Raw genomic sequence first — 22,475 nt, forward strand, 5'->3', positions numbered from 1 at the left:
TTAGATATTTTTTCAAGGCTCCTGTCCCAAGACCAACAGTACAAAGTGTACCTATTGTGACAGTATGAAGTTCCTCACTTATTTTCTTCTTGTGCCACACACCGTTACCCACCCAGGGGACAAATAAAAAAACTGCTTTCAGTCTACTAGTCTGTGTGGGAGAGCAATGCTGGATAACTCAATCTGCCTTAGAAAAGTTCTCGGGCTTAATTTTTTTTAAAAATAAGTCTCAGCAATCCAAAAGTACTTTATTGTATGAAGTGCCTGGAGACATTTCAGTGAATGATAAACACCACATAAATACAAACACAGCTCCATTTTCTTTCCACAGCAGCACCGTTGAAATGGTAACATGGGGATTGGAGGGTCAAGGATCCCAAAACGCCATGATGGTTTGGACACTGATACTCTAACGTCCTCAGATTTTGCTCAGGGACAACAGACTGCTTTTAGGATCACAGAAGAGATCGGTGTGTTAGTGCAGTAATGAACAGCTCTCCAAAGTCCTTTACAGGGGTAGTGAATGGAAGAAATCCGGAGGGGCTGACAACTGACATGTTCAAATATTCCCTTATTGGACAGGTCAGAGTTGCATTTATTATTTGCTCCCTTTCTCAATCAGCTGGATACCCAGCCAGCGTGATAGTGCAGCGCCAGATGGAGTTCCGCACCTTGTATGGTCACTACTGACACAATCCCATGTTATGTGGGTTGTGAAAATGCATTCAAAAGCTTTTGTAATTCATGGAATAGCACTAGAGAAGTCGTACCGGAGTGCAGTAAAAATCCAACTGATTCACTAATGTCCTGCAGAAAAGGAAACTGCCACTCAACCCAGTCTAGTCTAAGTGTGACACTAAATAATACCACGGTCAGGTTCCAACTATAACAGTAATGCACACCTCCTTTCTCACCATCCAGGACCCTAAACACTCCTGCCAGGTGAAACAGTGATTTACTTGCATTTCTTCCAATTGGTAGACTGAATTCACTGCTTATGTTGCTGTCTTCTCTACATGGGTTAGACAACGCAGATTGGGTGACTGCTTTGCTGAACACCTCTGTTCATTCCACAGCATGACCCTGAACTTTCAGTCACTTGTCATCTTTATTCTCTGTCCTCAGCCTTTTGCACTGTTCCAATGAAGCTCAAGGTAAACTTGAGAAACAGCATCTGATCTTTTAATTAGGCACTTTACAGCATTTCAGACCCAATGTTGAGTTCAACAATTTCAGGTCATAACCGATACAGAATAATGGAATCATAGAAGTCAAAATAGCCTTTGACAGCACAGCTAGATGCATGTGTTTATCAAAGTAATTTCAATTAAATGTCTCAATAGACATTTGTGGTCATTGTCTTAAATTAAAGAGTTTGTTTCAGAGGCCCAATCAATGTTTAGAAACGGAAACAGTTGAAGCTTGCACTAAATGAATGAATGTGTGCTCAGTCAGTCATAGGTTGGATGCTTTGCAAATTTTACTTGCAATATCTTGTAATTCTCACCCTGGAAACCCTGGCCTTTTTTCACATGATGGAACTTACCTCATCCTGTGCTGGTGTGCAATCTCAACCTCTGGTACCTCTGCCAAGAGACTGTTTTTCATTTGTGAGGATAGACAGTGAATTTCAGCAAGGTGCACAACCCTGTCAAAATTCACCATTCAGGTCCACATCAGAAGTACAACCATTTGCATGAAGTACCAGAGGGTGTTGCACTATGGAACTTTACTCCAGTGAAGAAAAAAAGAGGGGTAGGGGGAAAAAAAAACCACAGAAAACACACTAACCACTGAAACCTTAAATTACAATTCTATTCATTCAGGAAAAGAGAGGGAAAATTATGGTGGATTATACCCCACCTTGCCAACTAAAAAGATATACCAGACAGCTGTGTAATCCCAAAATGGAAATTGATTTTACTTCGAATGTCGCCAGCTCTGTCTCTTTTCATTTCTGTTAAGGGCTCTACATTAAAGCAAATCCCTAAACCAATGCTGCAATTTTAAAACAGGAGGTTCAAAAGTTCAACTTCCCATATCTTCAATTCAAATATTGTCAACATTTTGCAGCTTGCTTTTATCAGAATGAGCCAGTGCACTGTATGATACCAACAAGCACAAAGGCCCCACTTGGAAAGAGTGGTTAATTGCTCAGAAGTCAATGCGCTCACTGCCTCCAAGGCTTTTCAGCAAACTCGTTTCCAGTACTTGCTAGCATGCTACACGAGGTGACTGGAGAAACTCACAGCATGTGTCACAGAATGTTGTAGCACATCAAAACATAGCATCAATACCGCTGAAAGTGAACACAGGTGTAACAGTCCACTATTATAACAAGTACACTAAAATTTGCTGCTCAGTACATTCAGAATATTAAACTGTTCAATACGAACAGCCCTAGATACTTCAGTTGGAAAAAAGCAAACAGGTTTTAGGATTGATTACCAAACCAAACTGGAGCCCACTGTAGCGAGAGCAGAGATTGAAGCTGCTAAACTGGCTTCATCACCCTGCATTATGAAGGAGTTAAAGGCAGTAAGTGGTCCAGTTCTTGATTACTACATGGTGACTCCTGCTAGAGAGTGTGCACGTGTGGACATTGAGTGAGATCAGTGAGGCTGGGCTTGGCAATGATGTCCTTTACGGTTGAATGGCCAACTGACACTCACAGTCTGGACTTGCACGTGCAGTATGGCCACTAAAACAGAGGGCAGCTGATGTCTGCAGAAAGAAAAGCTGCTCTTATGGATTGCCTTTTACATTCTCAGGATATGTCAAGCCAGTGAAGTGCGGTCTCCTGTTTTTGCAACCCGCAGCAACTGGATTTTTTGGCTAAGTTGCTGAGTGGAGTTGTTGCTCGGTCTGACTCAGTGCTACAGTAGGCAGTGCCTTTACCAACAGAGCCAGGGTGGGCGTACAATCGTCTGACCATTGATTGTTGTTCCATGAATCAGGCCAAAAAGGGTTCGAGTCTATTCCTGCTGAAAGAAATGGATTTCTCCAGAAATTCGGAAGAACAAAGAGCCTAAAGAGCACTCCACAATACATCTCTTCTATTCTGCCATTCACCATTTAGTTTTAAACTCCCTGAGGGACGCAATAGCATTGCCAAAGCTTAAACAAGGGTTCACATTCCTCCATGGCAGCTGTATGATGAGGGATAGGTTTGGCAGTGTTCTGCATTTTGTTTTCACAAGGTTTTGTTGCAATAGTGCAAAAAAAAACCCTTCATTGGAAGATAAATTGGGATGGAAAAAAATGCACAAAGTACAGTTAACAAAACTGAATGCTCATGTCTGTTTCCCTGTGTAAAGTAGGAGAAAGGTATAAATGTTAAGAGTAGATGCAGTTTACAGACAGTTCTATGCACTTTATCTATTTGGACTAACGGATTCTCATTACTGGTATTTGTCAGATTCAGTGCAGCGATCAGCTGCACGAGGTTGGTCAGCTGCACTGTGAATTCTAATTGCTGATAGCTCCGAATTTGTGGGGCGGGCAAATCCTGCAGCAAGGGGTTAAAGGGGCAGGTTGGGTCAATTTGTGTGGTGTGGGGAGGGGAGGGGGACGGACAACATTATTGAGGGGGTGGGGGTCGGTTAAGCAACAAGGCACACTTAATGTCCATCCTGATGGCCAAAAGGTGCCATTTTGCTATTCGTTCTCACTCCCACAACTGCTACAAGAGATTCCTTTAAGGTGTCACACAGCTGGCCGTTTCCTATTCTGTGTAGTAGATGGGTCCAGCATTCAGTGGGCCCTGCACTGCATCAGAATGGGGTTGGGGCTCAACAACATCAGTGGATCCCAGCAGACCTAGATATAGGTCTTAAGCTTTTGAATTGACTCCTGCAAATCTAGGACCCTAGCCCTCAGTGACCTTGTCCCTCATCACCTTCATAACCTTCTCCAGCCCCACAATTATCTGAAAACAGTGTTCCTCCAGTTCTGCCCTCTTATACATTCCCTAAACTTTGCTCTACCATTGGCAGCTGTGCCTTCAGGTATCTAAGTCCTAAGCCCTAAAATCCCCTCCCTAAACATCTCCATCTCTCCCTCCTTCTTTTACCTTGACTAGTATTGGCCTCTTAGCCAGCATCACTAGAACAGATGATCTGGATATTATTACATTGTCATTTGTGGACTTTGGTGTTTGTAAATTGGCAGCCGTGTTTCCTAGGTTACAACAGTAACTACACTTCAAAAGTACTGTATTGGCTGTAAAGTGCTTTGGGGCATTCTGAGGTTGTGAACACACTCTATAAATGCAAGTTCTTTCATTCCTTTAAGAACCTACCTAAGAAACCTACCTCTTTGACCAAGCTTTTTGACACCGGTCCTAATGTCTCCTTACCTAGCTTGGTGTCAATTTTAGTCTGAATAGGTTCCTGAGAAGCCCTTTAGAACATTTTAACATGTTAACATGTTAAAGATGTTACATAAATATAGGTTGCTGTTGATTTACATTGAATAATGTTGATGCTGCTGCCCGTTTGCAGTATGAGCACGGGACACTCAAATCAGCACACTGATAAATAGTAGCCAGTAGGAAGATAGCACTAAGTTTGTTAGTCATTTGGGTCTCATTACCGATCTGTTCTTGCTAAAAAACAGGGTGGCCGAGACACCAATAATTAGTGCATATGTTTCTGAAATCACTACTCCACATCACTGCTGCATGCCAAAGACTGAAGCGCTTTGTTAATTGTATGTACAGGCAAAACAACCCAAAGAAAAGTCTGGAGATCTCTTGATCTGTAAACAAGCCAAGCATGCTGGTCCAATCAAAACGTGTGCATGTTATAGGGCAGGTTATTTTATTTATAATTTAACTCAACACTTTTTTTGTACTTGCCAAGAAGAGGGCTGTTAGTGTTGGGGAATGGGACAATTCCAATATCAGGCATCCAGTGCCAGCATTGAGCAATCCCGGGTCAGGCATGGGGCAGTTAGATGGTTATCTAACAGTGTTGCCACTCTGCTACAACAATGGACATTAGCCCCAATCATAAAGGAGTGGATCCTAACCAAGCTAGTAGGACAATGCTCCAATTCCCACACCAACAAATCGGAGCGAAATTGCCCGTTTAGTAGAAAATCGCAGCCAATATTTTGGCCGCCTCTATCTCCAATAGGAATCTGAATGGCAAAATTAATTTACAGCCGACATAAACAATTACTTTTGGCTCTGAACCCACAGGGGGAGTTTTAACATGGGTGAACACACAGCACTGGGTGAGGGGGCGGGGTTAAAAAGGAAAAAATTCTGACTGTTTCAGGAAGCCGGCTCTGACCCACCATCTTCCTAGTTTTTTTATTTGCTTATTCATGGGATGTGGGTGTCGTTGGCTAGGTCAGCATTTATTGCCCAACCCCAACTGCCCTTGAGAAGGTGGTGGTGAACTGCCTTCTTGAACTGCTGCAGTACATGTGGTTTAGGTACACCTACAGAGCTGTTAGGGAGGGAGTTCCAGGGTTTTGACCCAGCAACAGTGATGGAACTCCTTTTATGGAGGGAGGGAAAAGAGTGGGCAGCCAACACCACTGCCAGGAGGCAGGTAAGCATTTTAATTATGCTAATGAGGCTGGCAGCCTCTGACTTAACCGCTGTGAAGGTTTTACTATGAGCGGCCAGATTCCCAGGCCTTGGGGAACCTGATAGCTGAAGCAAGGTGTGAACAGCTATGGGGAGGAGTTCAGTGCCTTTACAACACCGCTTGTGGGGCAGGAGAAACAGGAGTGCTTCAATGGGCCACCGAGCACCTTTCCTCCATTAAAAATGCCTGGGGTCAGCAACTGGACTCCCAATGGGGTCAGTAATTGAACCTAACTGGTCCTGCAGCAGGCTCTGGTCTGCTAGCTGATTAGCAGTGAAGTCTGTCAATCATACTGACTCTCATGGGGTGGGGGGAAGCCAGGGGTAAAAGGCACTCTGCCTGAAACTCTGCGCCCCCCCACCTCCACTGCGCCCCTCGCCAACATAACCCACTCCTGTTAATATCCAGGCCCATGTTCCAGAAGTAGAAGGTTAGTGCATGGTTCTTACCCAACCTGGACCCCTACTTTCCCTCATATCCAGTTAATAGAAGTGACAAGTTATCCTTAAGAGTTATGTGGAGATACCATTACTGCACACACTATAACTACTTTATAAGTCTTAAGGGATACTAACTGTTTAGAATAACAGGATTTTACAGCATAGCCATTTGGCCAATTGCACCTGAATAAACTATTCACTTTGCCCTTCTCCTACACTATTTACAGTTTTTTTTTGCACACATTTATCCGTTTCTACTTAAAGCTATTACAGAATCTCCTTTCCCCACTGTTCTTGCCAGGTCATTCCATTCATTAAAAAAGTTTTCCTAACAACTTCCTATGTTCTATTTGTGATCTTAAATCTATGTCTCTAGTTCCTAACACAAAACCAGCAGCCACAGCTTCTGTCTATCTTAACAAAACCCCACATAGCTTGAACAGTTCTATTGAGCCTCCTTCTAACTTTCATGTTCTAGTGAAAAGCCACAGCTTTTCTAGTGTCTTCCAAGTTGCACCTTAGTAAATCTCTTTTGCACCCTTTCAATGGCCTTGGCATTCCTGATGTGCGGCATGTAAAACTGGACTCAACATTCTAAAACTATAGCCTAGTCAATGAGTACATTACATTCCCCGTTTGCATTTGTACCCTATGTCCCTTTTCATATGTTTCTCCCACCTCTCCAAAAAAACAATTTTACCAACTTGTCCTCAGACTTTTAAAGATTAAAGCTAACTCTGCTAACAAAGTACAGTGGGGAGATATTTGTTCATATGATGCTGTTCACATCATTAATTTCATTGAACAACACTGCGTAGGTAGCAGCCAGTGGTTCTACCTGCCCCATGAGTCAACGTAAGCACTTGCAAACAAAGTTCTCCCCCCACCCCAAGTGTTTTCCTGAAACCACTCCTCCATGTAAATTTTGGAAACCAGTCAATGGATCCCAAAAATCCTAGACAGCCAATGCCTGATGAATAAAGTCACCTCTAAAATTTGGTTAAAATCCAAAAGTAAGTTCAATAAAAAGTTTTGCATGATAAGTTAGTGCTCGTGGGCAGGTCTATAAGCACACGTCCACTATTTATGGTGGTGTGCATATGGTGAGGCTGCACTGCTATTGTATTCTTTAGAGGTTTAAGAATGTCAAAATCTCTTACCCAGACCACTCTGTTTCACATCAGACAGTTGTCTAGAATACGGAGGAGCCAGCAGCCGGTATCCACTGTACTTTGAGGAATTCTCCGACAGCACCTGCAGACAAAAGAGACACTTTGCTTAAAAAGGAAAACCAGCCAAACTGAGAACTTCAGTAATTGCTGACAAAACCATTGGTTTGAGAAGATCTGCACTCTCAAATAGCGACTCTGCTAATACAGCTATTATAGTAACACTCATGTCACAACCCTGGGGAAACCTCCCCTCCAAAAAGAGGAACAAATGTAAACCAAGGAGCTTTTACACTGTAGAAGTACAGCTGACCAAAGACGAACTGGTTCTTTTCCGTCAGCAGCAGTTCATAATAAAAATAACCCAACTTTCAGAGAGACAACCGCCTTGTGGATTCACAAAAATGTGTGCCTATTAATCCACTATCGAAACAAACATCCTTTGTTGCAACCTTAAGTTGGGGCACTCAACACACTTTGTCTGAAACACCTGATAGTAGAGATTCAGCATTGCACAGATGAATTCAGCTATTTGACAAAAAGAGATGCCCCCTCCCACCACCCCACCTCCACGTAAATCTGAACTAGTGAGTGCAGGAAATGTACTCCTCAGGCTATAAATAAATGATCATTTTAACTGGTTAATTCCTATATCCCATGATCTTGCAGTCATGGTTTAACCTGAAATAATGCTTGGGTTAACATTTTTTCCTGCATGTACTGTGTACTTTCTAAACCTTTTGTAGACCAGGGCTGGGTAGTGAAATGGCAGGTACAAATTGGTTCAAGAGACAATTTGGTGTGTAGAGAAACTGGAAAAGCTGGAATTGTTCTCTTTGGAGTAGAAAAAATAATTCCAGATGAGCACCACCTGGCATTATGTGCTTCATATCATTCGCCATTATTTACCTCCATTGAGCCCATCTTCCTGGTCTTGGTCAGGGCAGACTTTTTGTGAATCTGGAAGGGCTCTGCTGGCTGAGGCAAGGCTGGAAGAAATCCGTCCGCATCATCACTCCCCCGATTCTCCGAAAGATCCTCCATGCTGCCCTGATCAGTCTTGGAGCCACCTTCATTCTATGGAGGAAATAAACAGCCTTATGTCAATCTCTCTCTTACTTTCTCTCTCATTTCCTCCCTTTTTCACTTTCCTGCATCCTCCAGTTTTCCCATCCTCTCTTTGCAAGGCAACTGTTAGCGATATACCAACTCAGAAACAATTCAATTAATTTGATAATTACCCGCGAGGATGTAGCATGAATTTGAACAATTCATTCATTTTCATATTGTAAATAGTTGACAATCTCAACTGGCAGTAACAATCTGCACATAAAACTGGTAGAAATACTTGAAGGGGAAGTAACTAGTTAGGCATCATCTGGAGTACTGCATCTAGTTCTGGGCACCATACTTGAGGGGGGGATGTGAAGGCAGTGGAGAGAGCACGGAGGAGATTCACAAGAATGATTCCAGGGATAAAGAACTGTAGCTATGAGGATAGACTGGAGAGGTTAGGATTGTTTTCCTTGGAGAAAAGAAGGCTGAGAGGAGACTTGTTGGAGGTATTCAAGATCCTGAGGGGTATGGACAGGGTAAATAGTGAGAAACTGTTCCCACTCAAGAGAACATCAAGAACTAGAGGGCACAGATTCAAAATAATTGGCAAAAGGAGTAAATGTGATGTGAGGAAAAGTATTTTCACCCAGAGGGTGGTTGGAGTCTGGGATAAACTTCCTGAAAGGGTGGTGGAGGCAGGTTCGATCGAGGTATTCAAAAGGGAATTGGATTGCTCCCTGAAAAGAGAGAATGTGCAGGGTTATGGGGATAAGGCAGGGGAGTGGGACAAGGCGGAATGGTCTTTCAGAGAGCCAGTGCAGACTCGATGGGCTGAATGGTCTCCTTCTGCACTGTTAAGATACTGTGATACAGTGATTTGCAGGGACAAGGAGTAGGACGAATTAGATTGTTCTTTCAAAGAGCCGGCACAGGCACAATTGGCCTCTTTCGGTGCTACATAATTCTATGATTTTGGGATTGATTCACTTTTTAAAAAAAAAAACTCCTATCAGTGACTTTTGTGTTTCAGGCTTCTCTCATAGGTGAGCCCAAGTTGTCAGAGATATCTTCATTTGCTCATGTATCTAGGTAAAGTTATAATGTGCCCAAGGAATGAACACAGTTTCTGCAATTTGTTTCAGCTACAGCTTTTACCACTTCATCCTTCTCACCTTGGGAAGACTGCAGATTAACACTGCCCGAGACTCTGAATTGGGCTTTACCAGCCAAACAAATACATTAAGCAGTAAAAGAATAAGTAAATAACAGCAGTAATGGCATATTTTTTAATACTAGTTAAGGTTGCATAATTTTGTGTAATAGAAAATAGTAGTTTTCAACAGCAGTGCTAAACTATGCCATAAGTAACAATCTTATACTTGGCAGCTCTTGTCCTTTTTTATTCACCCTTAGTGGAAGCTCTGCAGCCTTATTATGTCCCTTCAAAGGCTACAGGCAGACTCAGTGATTTCAAAAAGGCAAAAAAAAAAAAAGAGGAATATCTTCAAAAAAAGTGTGTGGGAACTAATGAAGCAACTCTGCTAAAATCCAAACTCTACTAATTAAAAACATATTTGAACATATCTCTCAAGATTTAAACTGAACGGCTTGGCTCCTCCCTAGGGCACCTGTCCAACAATGGTATCAAAATGAGCCAGAAAAATTCTTCTATGAATGAAGCTGCTTTTTAACTCCTTGTGTACATCGACAGGATCAAAGCACATACTAAGCTACTTCTCAAGACAAAATTGCTTCATCGCCAAAAACAGAGTACGAAAAAGTTAATTAAGGAAAGGAAGATTTTGCATTTCTACATCATCTTTCCTGATCTCAAGAGGTCCCTGAGCACTTTACAGCCAGTTAAATACTTTTGAAGTGTAACCACTGTTGTATTGGAGGAAACGTGGCAATTTGTGCAGAGCAAGCTCCCACAAACAATTGGGTAATTGTTTTCGTGGTGTTGGTCAAGGGATAAATATTGGTCAGGACACTGGGGAGAACTCCCCTCTTCCTCTTCGAATAGTGCCAAGGGATCATTTACGTCCACCTGAAAAGACAGACAGGGCCTCTGTTTAACAGCTCTGGGGCGCTGGTTTAGCATCTCAATCGAAAGAAGGCATCTCCAATAATGCAGCACCCCTTTAGTACTACACTCGAGCCTCAGTATGGACTTTTGTGCTCGAGTCTCTGGAGTGGGACTGGAACCCACAACTTTATGACTTAGAGGTGCGAATGCTGCCTACTGAGCTGTGACTGACTTAAAATTCTTTTCATTGGAGAATATGAATGCCTGAAATGTTAATTTTTGAAGAAACGCCTATGTTTGAAAAAAAAATTGGTTATATATGTGAATCAGTAGGATACTGTGGCAAATGAGGCCTTTTTTGTAGTTCATCAAAGGAATATGTGAAAAACTGTCGGTTATATCTTTGATGATAGAAAATTATCCAAAGGATCCCAATGGATTTACCTCAGCTGATGCTGGTCGAAACCCAGACCCTGTGGGGGCATTTTCATCCTCGTCACAACCTTTAGCACCTGGGCTGAAATGGAGTTCCACATGGAATCGTTCTTCTGAAGATGGGTCCTGATACAAAAAAATCAAAACACTTCAAAATTACATTGTTCTTGTATCTGTAATATATACATTGACCAAGTTGATAAAGCGGTTAAAAGGGCACAGGGGATCCTGGACTTCATTGATAAGAGGCACAGCATACCAAAGCAAGGAAACAATGTAAAACCTTCATAAACCACTGGTTAGGCCTGGGATAGCGTGTCCAATTCTGGGCACCACCCTTTAGGAAGGATGTCGAGGCCTGAGGGAGGGGCAGAGAAGATTTACTAGAAAGGTATGAAGGACTTCAGTTATGTGGAGAGACTAGAGAAGCTGGGAATGTTCTTACAGCAGAGGTTAGGGGAAGATTTAATAGAGGTTTCAAAATGATGATTAGTTTTGATGAGAGTAGATAGGTGGAAACTGCTTCCAGTAGCAGGAGGGGGGCAATAGAACTGGTTAACAAAAAAAAAAGTCAGAGATCGGAGATAAGGAGAATTCTTTTGTTTTTTATACAGCAAGTTATGATAATCTGGAATGCACTGCCTGAAACGGTGGTGAAAGTAGATTCAATAATAACTTTCAAAAGGGAACTGGATAAATAGTTACAAAGGAAGAATTTGCTGGATATGGGGGAACAACAGAGGGGGAGTGGGACTAATTGATTACATCTTTCAAAAAGCTGGCATAGGCACAATATCTGAATGAACTCATTTGTGATGTATGATTTTATAAACAGGAGTGGTTGTAAGAGATTCTCCTTTAATACTGTTAATGTGGTTTTAATGGGAGGGGTCTTTTCCCTGTAAGCAGGTTGTTAACGGATATATGATATGAAAAGGGTTGCTCCAGTTATACAGGGCATTGGTGAGACCACATTTCGAATACTGTGTGCAGTTTTGGACTCCATATTTAAGGAAGGATGTAAATGCATTGGTGGCATTTCTGATGAGGTTTACTAGAATGATACCTGGAATGAGTGGGTTGTCTTATGAGGATAGGTTGGACAGGCTAGGCTGGCTTCCACTGGAGATTAGAAGAGTGAGGGGTGACTTGATTGAACTAAATAAGATCCTGAATGGTCTTGACAAGGTGGACGTGGAAAGGATGTTTCCTCTGGTGGATGAGTCCAGATCAAGGGGGCACTGTTTTGTAGAACAGAGATGAAGAGAAACTTTTTCTCTCAAAGGGTTGTGAGACTTTGGAATACTCTGTCTCAGAAGGTAGTGGGAGCAGGGTCACTGAATATTTTTAAGGCAGATTCCCTTGCTTAACAAGAATCTAAGGTTATCGAGGGTAGATGGGAATTTTTCTTTTAATTCATGGCGTCACCAGCTAGGCCAGCATTTATTTCCCATCCCTAAATGCCCTTGTTCAGAGGGCATTTTAAGAGTCAATCACATTGCTGTGGGTCTGGAGTCACATGTAGGCCAGACCAGGTAAGGATGACAGATTTCCTTCCCTAAAGGGCATTAGTTTTTACAACCATTGACAATTCCAGACTTTTCTTTTAAATTCAAATTTCACCATCTGCTGTGGTGGGATTCGAACCCGGGTCCCCAGAGCATTACCCTGGGTCTCTGGAATAACAGTCCAGTGACAATACCACTTACGCCATCACCTCCCCTTTGTAGAATGTAGAACTCGAAAAACAAACAGATCAGCCATGATCTTATTGAACGGCAGAGCAGGCTCAAGGGGCCGAATAGCCTACTTCTGCTCCTATTTCGTATGAAATACCCTTCCCACCTGTTCCCACCCTTCTGGATAGGTGGTGCCATCCCATCTCCCACCTAACCCAATTGTTAGTGATCCCAACTTCCAAGGAAGGCAAAAACAAAGGAAAAGCAAATAGGAAAAAAATGACGGCCAATTTCAGGAAGAACTGAAAATTCCACAGTTAGAGAGAAATGAGACAAATTGGGTTGCTCGTTCAAAGAGCTGGCACAGGCATGATGGGTTGAATATCTTCCTTCTGTAAGATTCTATGATTACTGCGAAAAATTCCCCTCTCACTCCCTAACTCAACCAAGCTTCAGGTTTCCATAGTTCCCCAGAGACATCACATTTCATACTATCCCCTTCCCTTCTATGTCCCAATGTCCTCATGATTAGAGGAGTAAATAATTTCACAAGTGGGTCGGTCACATTGAAGGTGCCGAGCAATCATTTTCAAAATGAACCCAACGGCTGATTTATGAAACCTGCTCTGGAATCTGCGGGTCAAGTGCTTAAAGTTATGGAGTTGACAAGTTAAACATTAAGGAATGCCCAGGTAATATTGTGCCAACAATAATGTTCAATGGTTTTCAGACTGAGCTGTTAGATCCAGTCATTCAGCCGTACCTGTGTTACCTGCTCCCTGTTGCAATATACCTGAAGTTCTTTACTGCTTTTCAATCACTGTTTAGGGCCATAGATTAAAAATGGCTCCAGTTACATACAGCACTCAAAGTACTGCAGAGGAAAAGCATTTCCACCAAGACTTCAAGCTGAAACCATTCGCTAATCTGCACATTGGTAAATAAACATCCATTTCAGGCATTTATTTTATTCAATATAAAACCTAAAAGCTTTCTCTCTCCAATATATTAAACTGTAAGAAATATATTGAATTTTATTTTCTTTGCAGCTTCAATAACTTGCATCTACACAATACTTGTCACATAAAAAAAAATCCCAAGGTACTTTTCAGGTGAGAGGTGGATATCGAACTGGAAAAGGAGAAGAAGCTGGGGGGCAGTGATCATACATATGGGCCAAGATGAGATATTTTTAGGAGGTCTTTAGAGGAGCAGAGAAAGGATTTATGTAGTTATGTAGTGCCTTTCACAGCTTCAGAACATCCTTAAGATAATTGGGAACAAATCCAAGGAAGGAATGAAAAGTTTTTTTACACTTTGAGTTATGATGATATGGAATGTGCTGCAAATAGATTCAATAGCGACTTTCAGAATTGAATTGGATACATACTTGAAAAGGGACATTTGCAGGGCTATGGGAAAGAAGCAGGAAGTGGGACTAATTGAGTAACTCTTGAAAGAGCCAGCACAGGCACAATGGGTCGAAAGGCCTCCTTCTGTGATACACAATTCTGAAGTGTTTTGCATCCAATAGATTCATTTCTGAAGTGTAGCCACAATTGTTATTTAGTCAAATGAATCAGTCAGTAAACATAGAGAAAATTCAATGAAGCTTATAAGCTTCATTGGTATGTCATACAATCAATGCATTGAGTCCAAATTCTGACTATTCTCATTAAAGATAATTCTTTCGAGTTATCAACAGTCACAGATTGCAACTCTTTTGAGTACAATCACAGTTCTTGGTTTCCAGGAGTGGGACATGAACCCACAACCTTCTGATTCAAAGGCGAGGGTGCTGTGGACTGAAGATATATGAACTTTTCCTCAGTGACACTAAAACATTTCAAGTGGCTACAGCAGTGACAGGGTGAGTGGTACAGGCCAGAAAGGCTCTTGTTCAATTGCTGTCATGTGGTGAATTAGCTGGTCTTAGCTGGTTCACAGCAAGTGGAGCATTGAAGTTGGTCTCTGCTAAGTTTGGATGGGCGGGGGGGGGTGGCAGGAGCACATCAGCTGCAGTTCCTGCTCCTAATTCGCTGCTGGCAAGTGCAGAGCTGGGGGTTTGCTTGGGATTTGTCCCTTATTGTAGTTGAATTGCCTATGGACGCTCACCATCAAGATTATGTCTGAAGGTGGCTACTTGGGAAAGGTGCTGGAGCATTGCGGATACTGGAGGAACCGTAACCCAGCAGGAAACAGTGCCTTCTGGAGAGAAAGGGAAAGTCGAACCTGGAAAGGAAAGTTGTTTTACAAAATACAACTAAAACTCCTACTGTTCACTTCCCTGCACAGTGAATCCATCAATAAAGGATACATTTATGAAGGCTATACCTTATTGTTATCCTCATACAACATTATGACGATCTGAGTCATGTAATTCAGTTCTGAGACTGCCCCAAGATAGTCCATGGCTCTCTTCCACTGCTGATCCTTTAGCTCCTGGGAATCAGAAAGGAAAGTCCATTAATTCAGACTAGAAATGATTAAAGAATATTTTGTGATTGTTTTAGAGTTGAACAGAAAAAGATACGCACTGAGTTGGGAGTAGGCAAAGGCACACAATGAAGGTAAGGGGCGCATTGGGGAGAGGGAGGGGGAAATTAATTTAAAAGACATGTTTTTCTCTCAAAGTTCACCCATTCTCAGGAGCACCAATTGAGGAACATATGATCTCGTGAAAGTAAAATTTCTACTTACGCCCAAGAGACCCCCATAACGAAACAAACTCAGCAAAGAATGGACGTGACTTTCACTTGTGAAATATAACCGTGTTCGAACATGGCGCCCAGGAGACATCACCCCTCTGGAATAGCTAAACAACAGAACAAAAAGCTAATCAGGTGAGCAGTGTTACAGCAAAAAAGAGAGATTTGCATTTATATAGCACCTTTCACAGCCTCAGGAAACCCCCAAAGTGCTTTACAGCCAATGGTGATGTAGTGGTATTGTTACTGGACTAGCTCCAGAGACCCAGGTTAATTTTCTGGGGGCGTGGGTTCAAATCCCACCATGGCAGCTGGTGGAATTTAAGTTCAATAAATCTGGAATATAAAGCTAGGGTCAGTAATGGTGGCCATGACAACTATCGTCGATTGTCATAAAAACCCATCTGATTCACTTCTGAAATCTTCCATCCTTACTTGGTCTGGCCCACGTGTGGGTGCAGACTCAGCAATGTGATTGTCTATGGCCATTCAGTTCAAGGGCAATTAGAGATGTGCAACAAATGCTGGGGCCTTGCCAGCAAGGCCCATATCCCGTGAAAGAATAAAGGAAGAAAAATTTCATCTGGAAGCCTGTACAAGATATGGTCAAATAGTTTGGCCATAAAGGGCATCACAGCTCACATTATTTTCACTTGGTGCTAGAGTACGTGCCAGTTTCCAGCAATGCTTCGAATTGGGAACCAAGGCTGATTCTCCCCCGCCACCATCCCCTGCCTCCCTAACACAATGTAGTCTTCCATCCGCTATCTTGGAAGAGGTTAGCAAACTCAGCTCAGATTTAGAATTAAGCTTTGCTACCATATCAGGCAGCACCTTCACCCATTATTAACACTGGGGACTAATCAAGTCCAAATCACTCACTTCCCCTTTCTATTACAGTAATTCCAGAATTGCTCCTGTTTTTTGGGTCTGTGTTTTAACACACAAAGTTGGGATTAAAGACCTTCAAGTCATTTCTATGCTGGCTTTCTGAAATTAGTCATGCTCTCCTCCTCTTTCCCCACAGCCCTGCAAGTTTCTCTTTTTCAAGTATTTATCCATTTGCCTTTCGAAAGTTGCTATTGAATCTGCTTCTAACACCCTTTCGGCAGCGCATTCCAAATCACAGCAGTTCACTGCGTAAAATTATTTCTCCTCCACTCCACTCCACTTCTTTTGTCAATATTTTGTTTCAGATTTATACATTTTTTGTAAGAACTTCCCTCCAGAAATGCAAAGCTAACTGCAAATGGATTTAGAACAACGTTCTATCAAGTACGCATGCACAATCTGAAAGCAGCAAAGGCTCACACTCCCAGTGGCTGTCTTACAGTGGGTGTAGTTTGTTTACAGATTCATCCTCATGCGTCCGTTGTAGATCCAGCTGCATTTTCTTGATCAGTGGAAGGCAATATGCATAGGCAATGTCCAGCTTCTCCTCTTTGTTAATACCATATTCCTACAGAAAACATAACAGGCTGAGTGCTTGCAGCATGGAAGCTGACTAAATCAGTCAATCAGACCCAGTATTCTCGGCAAACAAGGGTCTACACATGAAGTATCAACAGTGCAAGGATAAAGCGATCAAGATAATATGTACAAGGTAATGGTTCAGCCACAGTCAAGAATACTGACCACTCCATAACAGGAAGGACATTAAAACTACAGAAAGCATACAGCGCAGATTCACCAGGTGAACACCCATGATGGGAAACTCTGAGGAAAGATTCAAAAGGCGAAGACTATTCTACGAGAACAGAGAAGGCAAAGGCTGGTTTTAATGAAGGTTTTTAAAATAGAACGATTAGTGAAAGACAACGTTTTCTGGATGCATGACAGCAACAAGGAGCTATCAATGTAAAACCGTCACTAAGGGATTCTGTGGGGAGATTAGCAAAAATGTCATTACTCAGGGCCGTTAGAACATTGTAACGATTAAGGCAAGAAGCACTATACCTTTTCAGGGAAGAACGGATAAGAGCTCCAGGGTCACGAGGAAAGCACAAGACAGTGGGATAGCATTGGATTCCTCAAGCAAAGAGCCAGCAGGTATGGTAGGCTGAAGGGCGTCCTTCTGTACTGCAAGGTTCTATTAACATGTTTTTTATTTTCAGAAGCTGACACACCTGCTATGCACTTTCCAACACATTGGATTTTATTTCAGATTTGTAGTTTGTTATTCTCTCTAACTATCTTCCTCTTACTGCAGTTCAAATTCTGCAGCACCTGAGCCTGGAACTGATCCAACAATAAAAACAATCTCACCTCAACAACAACCAGCTGCATTTATATAACACATTTTAATGTAGCACAATATCTTGCACATAATCAGACAAAAATCTGACACCAAACCACGTAATGAGACATTAGGACAGATAACCAAAAGCTTGCTCAAAGAGACAGGTTTTATGGAGCACCTTCAAGGAGGAGAGAGGTGGAGAGGTTTTGGAATAGAGGCCATACAAACTGTAGGCTGATTCTGCCAACATCCCTGCCCCCATCTCCCTCTCCACTCCTTATCATCACAAATATTCCCTGTATTTCTTTTTATGTCATGTACCCCCTGCATCTGTGCCCATGCTGGTGTGATGCTATCCCAACAGAGAGGGTCACACAGGAATTGGTCAATAAAGGCTGCACTAGGGAGACAAGTATGGAGATTGAAAAATAAGGGGAGTGGAGGGAAATAACCTGAAAACATACAACACCAGTCAGCCAAGGCAGGTCAGGATGATCTATTGTGATGAAGGATCTCTACCTAGTTTCTTAATCCATCCTTTCCGATGCTGATGGAACTTTGGCGCATTTCCAATAATTGTCAAAGGAACAGTGCCTACTCCTGTGCATCTCTGGGCTGTGAGATAATGTACAAAAATTGGCACCAGGGCCACTTGGAGTTACCAACCAGACAGAGTGAGTTCGATGAGGATGGTATAGTGCGGGATGTGGGGGGGGGGCACGGAAGGGTGAAGTGAGGTGAACAAGGGAAAGAGGAGCTCCCAGCTTGGATTCTGAGTTTTAATGCACTTTGTTCAAAGTACATTCTAAAACCGGACAATATTTCACATACAGGAAAATGGCAGAGCCTTTGATTTAGCAGCATTTTAATTATTGCAGTGAGAGAAAATAGAACTCCATGGCCAGTTGAGAACAAGCTGTATTTGGTATAAACCAAGTGGGATTGATGCTACAACAGTGAATCTACCCAGTACCTTCCAGCCAAGAGCCATAACTGACGCCTCTATAAACAACAAAGGGTTAAGCAACTAGTTAAGATGGTTTTTGTGAGCGGAATGCCAGTCAGTAATTTCTTTCAAGAATAACAATATTTTTCCCCCAGCATGTGGCAATGCAATGAGACCAAATGCATGCACCTGTAGATGGCATCTTGCAGCTCACTCAAACCAAGTGGGCAAGAAGGATCTCCTCCTCTCTACTCTTCCCCCTTCCACCCCTCAGTTTTCTACCCTCTCTGACCCCCAATTTCTTACCCAGAGCTCACAGGCATGCAGTTCTCCACCACCAGTCACTGGATAGTGATCCGAACTTCAATTTTAAAGGAAGAGATATCTAATGTTTGGTTTGGTTATTAGAAATTTCTAGTCAGCTCATTCATAAAGCAGGCCTCAAGACCACTTGCTGGACCCCTGAAGTGAGAAATGCTGAATGGCATGGGGGCAGGCAGAAAAGAGGACTTATATTCCCGGAGCGATGGGGTAGGTTGACTGCAAAATCACATTAACTTGATCATCTTTCCTGGGAATTTTACTCTGAACAAATTAGCTTTTTAATTCATTTTCAATTAATTAACTTATTAACGTGGGAATGTGGGGGGTGGAGGGGGGGTGGGGGTGGAAGAGTTAATGAGATTCTCTGGTCTGAACAAATCATGATTACAATCCCATATTGCAACACTCGCGTACATGGCATTCCCAAAAAACTGACAAGTGCAGACTTTTTGCAGTAGACAATGCGAATTCCCATTTGGGAGCTGGAGATGGATACACTGCCCCATGCTGGGAAGATGTGTAATCATTTTCCATCAGCCAGGATTCAGCCTAAAACTCAGACACTGCACCAATTAGTTCCCCTTCGATGATTACAGAGTTATTAATGTATTTATTGAGGGGAGGCTAGCCTTGACAGACACTGTTACATCTCTCTCTGCATTTTTATTATTATACGTACATGCATACACCAACAGTGATTGACATAGATACAGAGGTAGAGGTAGAGAGAGAGAGAAAGAAAAAGAGGACAAAAAGAGGGAGAAAGAAAGAGAGAGAGAACAGTCTAGCAAAGCCAGTCTCAACATATATTATATATAAGTAGGAACAGATACAGTCAGGGGTTCTTATTGAGACTGATGACAAACACGGATTTTGCATCATGTGGAAACGCATTTGTGATCTAATTTTCAGTTGCCACAGAACACAGAGAAAGAGAAATGTTTAAAACAAAACATGAGAGAGATTTGTATCCATTGTGACAGTGAGGGTGGAACTCAAATAGAACAGACTGTACGTGCAGACGATGCCTGCATAGCTTGCATACTAAAGCTTTATCCACAGTGAGAGACGTCAACATTGGGGAAATGTTAGACAGTGATTTATGATCAGACAGCGAGGTGGGCTCACAGAATCATTTAAACAAATAGGAGCTCTACTTATTTGAAAGAGTGAAGTATGCCAAAACAGATGACATTTTTAAGTCAAGTGAGTGAAACCTGATAGTCCTGTCGGTAACCACATACCGGCCTGTCACTATTGTGTGGTGCTGACCTTGATTATTATACATTAATTGATTTTTACATCTGTAACAATTAAAAAACCCATCAAGACAGACAATAAAATAAGCTAGAGACTGTTCTGACGAAATTCACGCTCCCCTGCTGACAGGCTTTCAGGCTGGGGTGGGAGGATGGGGGGAGAGGGGGACTGTGAAGTTGAACACGTGGGGGAAGCCAGAAAATCAACAGAATTAGATGACGGGCGAGAAGGGGGTGGGTGCCTCCATCAGAAGCCCCCTTCTGAAATCGGCAACCCTCCCCACCCCCCCCAAGTCCCATGGCCTCCAGACCTCCCTCCCACCACTCTCCCCCCGGCCTCTCTCCCTCGAGACCCCGATTGTCCCCCGCCCAATGTCGCTACAGGGGCTAGAGAGCCAATCAGATTGGCCAGCAGCTCTCTAAGGCGGGACTTCCTCCTGAGAGAGGAGCGGAAGTCCTGCCTGCAGCCAATTAACGCTCAATGGAGCACGAAATGGCTGCGGGGCACTTGAGTCAGCGGGATGTGTTCCCCGCCAACTCTTTGGATGGTGGGAAGGGAGACCCCGCCATCTGAAAAATTCAGGCATTCACGCTTTCGTTCCACAGATGTTGCCTGACCTGCTGGGTATTTCCAACACTTTTTGTTTTTATTTCAGAGTTCCAGCATCTGCAGTATTTTGCTTTTGTTTTAAGAGACTTGGCACTTTGGGACGGCAGTAGCACCATGCTCCACAAGTAGGTCTAACAGGCCCAAGTTCCAAAATTCCCTCCCTAGGCCTTTGTCTCCTCCGTTAACACTCCTTAAAACCTAGCTCTTTGACCAAGCTTTAGTCCGAATGCTGCTTTATGTGTCTCAGTGACAAATTTCGTCTGACAACATCCTGGAATGTTTACGACGTTAAAGGCCTTATACAAATGCAAGTTGCTGTTGGGAGGTAGAGAAAATATGTTAAAAAGTTCACTCGAGGACATAACCTCCATATCTAACCCTGCCCAATCCACTGACCATTTTAAAGCCCTCTACCAGGTCACCTTTAGTCTTTGCTTTTCTAAAGGAAAAATAGCCTCAAATTATTCAATCTTCCCGAATGGCTGTAACCTCTCAGTTCTGGTAGCATCCTTGTAAATCTTTGTTTGCACTTTCTGCAGTGCTTCCATGTCCTTTTCTTATAGTTATAAAGACCAGAACTATGAGTGTTGCACGTCCAGAGTCCTACACAATAAATGCAAGACTTTTTTTTTTGCCGTTGAATGAGTTGTCATTCAACAAGAGAGCAGCCAGAGAGCTTTCTGTGCGTAGTGTGTGTAGAACAGATATGCAAATATGCCTTATTCAGGGCCAGCCTCTTGTTCTATTTCTGTGTGTGTGGCGTAACAGTATATGAAATGTAACCTTCAAATCTGCCAGGCATTTGCGCTACTTCAATTCATGGAATGTTCCGGTTTGATGAAAACATATTTGAATTACAAAGTTTATTTAGGATTGCCAAACAGAGGTTGAAGCCAAGGGATTGGAGCTAAAATGCTGGAGGGAGACTGCAGCAAAATGTTACCTTTGGGTAACTGCAGTTATTAGTGCCACCTAGTGTGTGTACAGCCTAACGGCAGCTTTGTATAAAAATTTCAAAATGCAGGCTGCTCGCATTTAATAAAGAACCTTACATATTATCCTAGCACCTCTTCACTTTAATAAGAGCCTTAAGCCTTCCGGATTCAACATTGCGTTCACCAATTTCAGACCACAAACTCTGCCGTCGGCCACTCCCGCATTGCATTTCCTTTTCTTCACGTTTTGATTTTTCTCTCAGACAGCAGCACACCTGCTCTAGGCACATCTTTGAATTCTTTGTTTCTTTTCTTGCCCTATCACCATTCCCTTTGGCCCTGGAAGACCAACTCCCCGCTCATTCAATCTCTCCTGCCTTTCACCCTACCACAGACCTTCTTTTGTCCCTGTACCATTCAACCCTTGCTATTACATCTGATTTTTTATCCAGCTCTGATGACAGGTCATCAACTTGAAACGTTCCTCCCGTTTCTCTCTCCGTAGATGCTGCCTGACCGGAGTATTTCCAGCATTTTGTGTTTTTATTAATAGGGGACTTTTTTGCTTTCTAAGTGGGTGTGAGGTGAGGTGTCACATTTGCATTTACAGTGCTTCTAACGTAGGAAAATGTCTCAGGGTGCTTCACAGGGGCGTTATCAAATAAGTGTAGCTACTAAGACTACGTACGGATAGTGGGTTGTTTACACTGGAAGACATGGGGCGTTATCTCCCTACCATGCATGCCCGAAACTACAGCATGCACTGTTTGGTCCAATTAATTTCCTACCTGAGGGATAATGATGTCCGCAAGGGCTTTGGAGAGCTTGAAGAGCTCCAAGGTGTCCTCGAGTTTCAAGGTGCTGTTGTGTTGCACATCGTACTTAATACAATCGTAGATATCCGGGACTTTACTGATGTCATAGCGGCCACTCTTCATCCTGAAATCTCTCTCCAGCTTTGACCAGCGTTGCAGCATCAGCTCTAGGGTCTCACTGTGGTACAGCTGAAGGTCTGCAATCGACAAGAAGTTTTGCATTAAATAAATTTT

The 22,475-nt window shown here is 42.7% G+C and overlaps 1 protein-coding gene across 8 annotated transcripts in view; it reads right to left on the reverse strand.

Annotated features, from left to right (window-relative positions):
• The window catches only part of ppip5k1a (diphosphoinositol pentakisphosphate kinase 1a), a 123,273-nt gene that overhangs the window by 32,101 nt on the left and 68,697 nt on the right, over nucleotides 1-22,475 (reverse strand). For all 8 annotated transcript variants that reach the window (XM_078532362.1, XM_078532361.1, XM_078532358.1 and 5 more), the window contains 7 exons: nucleotides 22,215-22,438; nucleotides 16,445-16,572; nucleotides 15,106-15,220; nucleotides 14,740-14,847; nucleotides 10,736-10,852; nucleotides 8,119-8,286; nucleotides 7,201-7,294 (listed from right to left, as the gene is read on the reverse strand). In XM_078532362.1, coding sequence (XP_078388488.1) covers nucleotides 7,201-7,294; nucleotides 8,119-8,286; nucleotides 10,736-10,852; nucleotides 14,740-14,847; nucleotides 15,106-15,220; nucleotides 16,445-16,572; nucleotides 22,215-22,438 — 954 coding nt within the window. The remainder of the gene's footprint in view (nucleotides 1-7,200; nucleotides 7,295-8,118; nucleotides 8,287-10,735; nucleotides 10,853-14,739; nucleotides 14,848-15,105; nucleotides 15,221-16,444; nucleotides 16,573-22,214; nucleotides 22,439-22,475) is intronic.

The sequence above is a fragment of the Cetorhinus maximus genome, chromosome 30 (genome assembly GCF_964194155.1).
Source record: "Cetorhinus maximus chromosome 30, sCetMax3.hap1.1, whole genome shotgun sequence".
Classification (NCBI taxonomy): domain Eukaryota; kingdom Metazoa; phylum Chordata; class Chondrichthyes; order Lamniformes; family Cetorhinidae; genus Cetorhinus; species Cetorhinus maximus.